Source organism: Atta cephalotes (genome assembly GCF_000143395.1).
Source record: "Atta cephalotes unplaced genomic scaffold scaffold00027, whole genome shotgun sequence".
NCBI classification, from domain to species: domain Eukaryota; kingdom Metazoa; phylum Arthropoda; class Insecta; order Hymenoptera; family Formicidae; genus Atta; species Atta cephalotes.
The window spans coordinates 3,822,636-3,831,418 of NW_012130091.1; the positions used below are offsets into that span (position 1 = coordinate 3,822,636).

General features: G+C 27.2%; 1 protein-coding gene across 1 annotated transcript in view; it reads left to right on the forward strand.

Moving 5' to 3' along the window:
• The window catches only part of LOC105620617 (visual system homeobox 2-like), a 69,198-nt gene that overhangs the window by 40,551 nt on the left and 19,864 nt on the right, over positions 1-8,783 (forward strand). Inside the window, exons 3-4 of the mRNA XM_012202107.1 lie at positions 2,932-3,022; positions 8,043-8,166. Coding sequence (XP_012057497.1) covers positions 2,932-3,022; positions 8,043-8,166 — 215 coding nt within the window. The remainder of the gene's footprint in view (positions 1-2,931; positions 3,023-8,042; positions 8,167-8,783) is intronic.

Below are 8,783 nucleotides of genomic sequence, written 5' to 3' on the forward strand. Positions count from 1 at the left end.
GGAGGAGAGAGGAGAAGAGAAGGGGAAGATGGGGGGGGAGGGAGAGAGAAAGAGTTAGTAAATGTATGATTTAAAAAAATTATTCTGTATTTTTTTTAGAATCATAGGAAATATTAAGTAATTGAAAACGTCATTGAAATTTCATATTGTTGGGTATGATTAATTATAAATGAATATACAATATTAAAGTAAAACTTAGCATACGATATTTGTATGAGAATAGATACTATTTTATATTTATTATTTGTATTACTTCAAAATTCATTCTAACGCAAACTACATACTTATTCTTAGCTATTATAAATTCTTAAAATTATGATAATGAATATATTTATATTAATAATCATAAAATTGGATATCTAATGATATCCAACATTGTGCTTGTTGAATCTCAATATGATATAAAAGTTTTAATATTCAATATTCTATTGCTGATGACTGAACGAATAATTATTTTTCGAGTTTGTACTCTTTGGCAAAGAAATTTTGAAGATAGGTTGGAGAATATATCGAGAAGGTATTATCTATCGAGATAATATCTAAGAGCGAATTAGATAATCTGATTAACATTTCGCGAGAGCGAATTAAATGGTCGTATTGATGCATACATCAGCGCATACGCATAGTTGCTTGCATAATAGCTAACTAGATTTGATTAATCGATTAGGTTGTGTATTCCTTAAGCGATGCGACACGACGCGACACGACGCATCTATTCAGATGAGATGTTTTCTCATACGAATGATACTGATCATATTGTCAAACATTAGCCATGGTTATGAATACATCTCATTAGCAAAATAATAATTTTAGATTTTTAAATTGAGTCTTTCACGCTAAATGTCAGTAAATTAATAATTACTTTATTACCATTCCTTTCTTTATTTTTATTTCTTTAATATAAGAAAATCAAAAAATTTTCTATTTACGTAAAAATTCTTATTTTAAGATATATTTCCGTAGGATGATTAGTTCGATGACTTAAACGAGTGTACTTAAAAACTCAGAACAAGAAGGTAACGTGGAACTGAGGGTTTAAAGAGGCCTCTTTATAGAACTGAAAACAATGCATCATGCAAACGTTATACTCCGAACTTGAAATATTTATTTTTTTTTCTTAATTCATTTTTCTCTATTACTACAAATGTGTTCGACTTCATGTGTTAATTAGATATTCCTGATCATGATAATGTATACAATAAACGTAAATCTCTCTTTCTCCCAATACCCATTAAAATATTTTATAATAAAATTTATATTTGTATAAAAATATAACTTGCGAATTAAAATTTATATTATTTATTATCATAATGAAAACATAAATTGTTGCAATAACAATATATGTTTAGAAAAGTTTTATAATTTATCGTATTTATATATTCATCGTAATTAAAAAATGTCTATACTTCATGTGAAAATAGCATTAAAACGTCAACTAAACGGGAAAGTATTGACAAATCTTCTACGTATTAATGGTGACGTCAGCGAACATTTCAGACTCCAATTAGTCGAGGGACATGTATAATTGGAATTTAGCTCTTACTTACTACTTAATTAGCCACCAGCAGTATCAGCGACAGCAGGAACGATAGTAACGAGAGTTACCCTTAGGGAAGAGTTTCATTGTGCACAATGCTTCAGGCTGCTTTTCGCTCGTTAATTTGACATTAATTTACAATTGATAATTATTTTTGGCCAACGGATTTTGTTCGTAGCTGGATTTCATTGCAAGCTTTCAAGAGTGTCATGTACTTCTGTATATCAATTTGTCGTAAAAATTGCCATTATTGCCATTGCGTATGCGACAATCATTTCACAGAAATTTGATAAATTTTATAAATTGCAGGCTTTTAAAAAATAATTGCAACATACAATTTCTTCGCACAAAAATGTGCGTATATATAACGAAAAGATAATTGAGAAGTTAGTTAATATAATTTATTAATTCATTTTAAATTAAATCTATATAGATCTATATAGATCTTTTGAAATTATTTTTTAAACATTTATTTTTAACGTTTTTATTTGTAACGTTTAATTAATATTTTTAAATAAAGATAAATAAATTATAATTAATTACAATATTTGTATTTAATTATACATACTTCTAATACTTTGACTATATACTGCAGTAATTAGAATAGTGCAATAATCAGATACATATAGTTGATAGAATTATACATATAGTTATTATTGCTAATATAATATAGTAATATAATCATAATTATATATATAGTAATATGTGATTATAATTATAAATATTAAACAGTTTTTCTCTCAATATATATATTACTGTGTTTTGTAATTAAGTAAGAGAAAATAATATTTCTAAAGAAATGACTTTATTAAAAAAATTAAAAAATTTTTTTATGCGCGCGCAGAAATCAATGTATAGTATTAAATCTAAATGAACTTTATTTAGGAATAAAATATTAGTTTAGCTTGTTTTTGTAATAGAGCAAAATAAAGCAGAAAGTAATGAATTGATAAGAAGATAAATTATCGAAATGTAAAATTCACTTTTTAGACACATATTTACTAGAGTAGTATTCTCTGGGTCCAAATCATTGCCACGTCTGATGTAATAGGTAATTTGATACATGATGTGTACCTACGCAGTTTCAATATACAGAGCTATATAATCATTAATTATAGATAATGTTATCAAATAATGAGCTGTGAATTCAGTAAAATATTAATCTCGACACATCTCTGATTTTTGTAATATACAAACATAAATTCCGCTAATTTAACGCTGCTTCATAATTACGTTTTTCTTTTTACTTTTTGTTAAAGTATAAAATTGCAATATGTAACAATAATGATAAATATTAATAATAAACATACATAAATATAATGTTACTTTCTTAAAGTTAGACAAAAATTATAAATATTATCATAAAATTTTTATATGTTCGTCTATTATTACAGGTGTTGGACACAATATGGAGTCAGGAAAGGATTTCACGGTAGATGGACTCTCAGGTTTTAGTAAAAAAAAGAAGAAGAAACGTCGTCATAGGTGAGTCTCTGCCAGAAACTTTGCATTTTCCTTTTTAGACTACTTTTCCCAGTGAGATAAGACTGTTCAATATTTTAATGGAAATATCTGCGCTCATTAACAGCAACTTGTAGTTAGTAAATATATTTTTTATTTAAGATGATTTTTTAGTAAATCGAGTTACTATAGAAATGTCTTATTTTTTTTATATAATGAAGTTGAATATAATGAAGTATCGAAATTGACGTGTGCAAAAGTTCTACAGTAAGTTAACAATGAAATGAGAGAGAAAAAAAAGTTGAATATATAATCTTTCACGTAACTTACAAGGGAAATTACTCAGATGTCCAATTAGTTTTGAAAAAAATAACGTTTAGAAGTTGTAGTATCCTATAGTAGTATCCTATCATATATTAAATGAGTGCTTGAAACTCGTTGATTCCAGTGGATTTGAACATTCATTTATTTATCCGTCTCAAAGTGGAATTGCATTTAAGTATGTATTTATATGCACTTATAAAGTTGTACGAATGTATGTACGTAAAAATACATATGTTTTCTTACTTATACATTTTCATTAATGTATTATTATACGTTTTCAATAAATTGGAATTTGAAAAGTTAAAAATATTTTATTGTAAGTTTTGTTATATTATAAGGTAAAAAAATTAGAAATTGAAATCTATATTATATTACTCGTATGTATGTAGAAAAATCCAAGAATAAAAAAAATTTACGAAAAAATTCCATTTAAACTTATTTTCGGCGGAATCACTTACAAAAGACTTTAACATCTTCTTCTAACAAATGTCAAATTTTCCGAGCAATGGTACTTATTTTAGTTAATAGGAAGTAGGATACTATAACTTTTAATGGTTACTTTTTAAAATTAATAGATAATTTCCTTTGACAGATAATGCTCGCAGACACTTTTTTGACTAACTGCACACAAATCTTACCATAGACTTTTCTTAAAAACGAGATTATAATAATTTAAAAAATTACGATTTTTAGTCACAAAAAAAATTATAGATCAACGGCCATTCTGAAAAGATATTTATGTGCATAAACTTGTATATGCATAACTTTAATTTTGAAAAATAAACATAATCTCTTGTTTTCCTTTGATGAAAATGTTCTTGATTTATTATCGTATGTTCCATACTTTCATTAAGATACATGTAGTTTTAATATTTTATCCAAATTATGCAAATATTTGTAATTTTAGGTGAGGCACTCTAAATTTTAGCATTTTACTAAAGAACCTTAACAGTTTTGTATGCTTATTGCATATTGATAGTATAGTTTTTTATTTTGAAGCAATAGAGAATTTTATAGTTATTATTTTATATAAAATAACTTTAGTATATCCAATTGAAATTTTAAACTTAAAATGAAATGTTACACAAACTTTTCGCACTCTCAATTATTATGCTATTTAATGAATGTTATTTAAAACAATCCTATACAATCCTATATAATCAACATCTGAATGTAACTACAACTACTACTTTGTGGAAAATACAATTGTACGATATTTTAATGATTAATTAATTTAATAATTTCTATATTTTTAAAACTTAAACTCTCGATCAACAATACGATTACAGAACTTACACAATACATGCAAATCCCTACAGCACAAAGTTGCAGCAATACTGCTGTAACATTGCAGCAACATCGCATGTTGCAGCAATATTGTAAAGATTTTGCAGCGAACTGTTACAAATTCTGTTGTAGAGTAACTCCCGCCGCTCTGGGATTTACGCTGCAGAAATCAGAAAAAAATAGAAAAAAATGGGGATAATTTTTCCGCAACTATTCTGTTACATGCCTTTATATTATATTAGTGTTATGTTATATTGTGTTATGATTTCAGTTTCTTACTGTTAATATTAATGAAATTATTGTGAGTTGAATCGATTTGTGTCACTGTGTTAAATAGTGCAATCATAAATTATAATCTGAATAAAATAATTACTGTAGGATGTGCAAAAGACTTAGTGATTATTTCGTGAGTGTAGAGGAATAGTAAAGCATGTATAACAAAATATTTTATAACAAGTACTTTGCTCTTATATTCTTTATTTAATTATTCTTAGTTTGTTGTCTTCTATATCCCACCTGTTTGGGATATATGCCATTTTTAACAAGCGGGATTTATGCCCAATGCATACAAAGTGCGTAGATTAAATTCAGTGCACTAAATGCAATAAACGCATTATACGAAATATGTACCTCATGTCATAACACTTGTAACATATGTAGGAAGATATAATTATCATTTATTACTTTATATTTATCATTCTTATTCCTTAATAAAACTTTATAAATACATTTTATAAATTATTGTATCATTATACGTTTTATTTATATGTATTATTTGTAAATTTTTCGTGAACCATACTCTCTCGTCCCCTTATGAGTAACTATATATCCCACCCCTATGAGATATACGGCAAAAATGCAAGGGTTTAAAAAAATTCATTTTTTAATACGAAATACAAATATTTCGAATTTCTAATACTTTTTTCATAATAGTAGATAGTACAAAGTTTTACTGATATAGACTGTTTACTTTAAACATAGTAAAAGATTACTTAATAAATTAAGTTTTTGATAGATGCGGCGTATATACCAAAGTTACCCTATGGGAATGTATATACAATATTTTTTTACATTAAAATTATATATTTTTTTAAAATAAAATAGATATATTTCAATGATAAATTCTAATAATAAATATTCAGAGACAGATTATGTTAACATGGTACTAGCAAGGTTTATCATATACATATTACGTAATAATATTTTTATACAATTTTATTTTAATTTACCAATACGAAATGAAAAAATATTTTACGACTGCTGAAATATTATTGGATTATATGTAAATCGAATAGTATACATTATTATTATATTTATATATATATGAGGGTCGTTTGAAAAGTTTTGAGTCTCAATATGAAGATGATGTTACACATCAAAACTATTCTGGAATTATAATCGTACAGGCTTTGAAAGATACCTGTGAAAATTGTAGCTATTTTGGACGCTCAGTTATTGTTTGACTTGTCATTTATGCAAATCAATGTCAGTGTTTTTATCAAAATGGAAAAAAATCGAATATTACGCCGTGATTAAGTTTTTGCATTTGAAAGAAATATATGCTTGCGCAAATTAAAGACGAATTGAACGCTGTTTGCAAGAACTCTGTCTCATCATTTGCTACCGTGAAAAGATGGACAACTGAATTTAAACGTAGTCATATCAGTTTGATGATGAGCATTCAGGACAGTCAATAACTGAATTAAAGGGGAGGGAGCACTGGAAAAAGTGTATCGATTTACAAGGAGACTATTGAAAAATAAAATTGAATTTCGAATTGAAAAAATACTTGTTTCTATGTTAGGCTCGAAACTTTTCAAATGACTTTCGTATTATATGTTATAATGTTTATATACATAAAAATTATTGTAATATAAAAAAAATCTGGAAAAGAATCTAATTAGATAGGATAGAGTGGGACTATTCTGTCATTTTCAACTTCAAAGTAATATAAAGTTTATGACAACAAGCAATATCTTTTTACAGTAACAGCTTATAACTATCTTATACAATTATGATTGTTGAGAGTACATGTATAATCTTTAATATAAACAATATCGTGAGAAATGGCGCCGCTCTACCCTCTATTTTGCACAGTTACATTTATAAAAGAAATGACATTTTATTATATGTATGTTCAAGAGCAATTGTAAATATTCTCTAATTAATATAAAACTAATATAAAACTAGAAATATAATTATTCGTAAAAATATATTCTAACATTACAAACTTTAAATTAGCGCTTATTTCAACTTATTTGATATTTTGATACGATCGCTGTTCGAAGTTAATCCTGTAGAATTCGAAAAGATTACACGGCAATCTTTAAACGAGCACACAAAACTGAAGCAAAATTGTCGACGATTTTCGCGTGTCCGCTTAACGAGCGGATGATCGTTCGGGAAATGACTTTCAATTTCGAAGCTTTCGTTCGGCCCACAAAGGCAGGCCAGCTCGTTCTCCGCGCAACCTACAATTTGTCGAATCGCAAGACTAATTGGACGTCTTGCCGTCAAATTCGCTTCTCCAGTTTCTGTCATATCACGCGCATATGTGCCTTCTGGCTGAACACTAGCCTGTCTACCATCGACTGTCCATCACGCGTTGCTAAGTTATACATCCTGCTTATGAAAAAGAAGAAGAAACGAAGAACTCATTGCTTACTACGCGTCGTCTCTCGAATTTTTACATCGAATTTACATCGACAAAATGTATGCAACTAATTGTAATAAGCTAATGATGGAATAGATACTTGCGACTTCTTAGGAAAATAGACCTGTGACGATTTTATGCTGATGCACATTACAAGAATGAAATGAGAGTAATTTAAAAAGTATTGTCGAGATGATGATTAAATTAAATTAACATTTCTGTCACTGCCAACGTACAATTGTACATGTATTCTGTACCTTCACCTTTATAATAAACATTAATGTTGCTATTACATTTAGATAAAATATAACCTGTTCTTTAAATAATAAAAATAAAATATGTCTATTCTTTATATCTAAACATTGTTTTTAATTTCTTTCTCATAAAAGATACATTTTCAAATACATTTATTATTTATTTATGTACTAAGTATATTTATTAATATAACTATTAATGTTTAATATTTGGTGTATCTCTCCACAAGAAAATTGAAAGCTTATAATTTGATATTAGTAGTACAAGCGATGTTCATAAATTTTTCGTTTGATTTAGATTTCTAATCTGTAGTATTTTTTTATCCAATATACTCATAGAAAACATTCGCTTATTATAAAATGTTGCTAGTCAAATAATTAGCAAAGATTTTAATTCTTCTTTTGATATTTCTATATAAATGCCATACATGCTATTTGAATTTTTTCAGTTTTTTGAGAGAAAGATAGATTTAAGGTAGAAGCTCTGTAATGGCATATAACTAGGTTCATGTGGTTGTTGCTCCAGGACGATCTTCACGTCACAGCAGCTGGAGGCGCTGGAGGCAGCTTTCAAGGAAGCCCATTACCCTGACGTCTATGCCCGCGAGATGCTAAGTCTGAGGACTGATCTACCTGAAGACAGGATACAGGTAAGCGAAAATAAAAAATTTATTTTTATGTATAAATTACGATAATTTTTATATAGTAAGATAAAGTTGAGCATTTTTAACAAATTAAAATTTAAAATAAATTACAGATAAGTAATTAATTTTAAATCGAAATTAGAAATTAATTAAATTAATTAATAAATCTCATTGAAATCTTTATAGCAATAGGACATTTAGAATATAGGCTACTTTTAATCTTAACTTTCTTAAATAAACTTAAATAAATAGCAAATTATATATATATTTGTGCTACTATGCCACAGAAAATAATTTCCTACAAAGTCTATATATATGGTGCGCGCGCGCGCGCATGTGTGTGTGTGTGTGTGTGTGTGTGTGTGTGTGTGTGTGTATACTTATTTATATTTATGAACCTCTAAATTTCTTGGAGCGAAATCTCATTCCAAAAAATGATAATATTGCCGCTATTAAAAAGAAAATATTTGTACTTTTGAATAAGAGTGATAGATTTTATTTTTTCTTTTTAAGTAAAATTTTAACCTTTTGGAATAAGTTTAATTCCAAAAAAGGAGACTTCCTCTCTTTGGAGTTAATCTCATTCCTTGAAAGAGTAAAATCTCACACAAAAAAATCTGCCA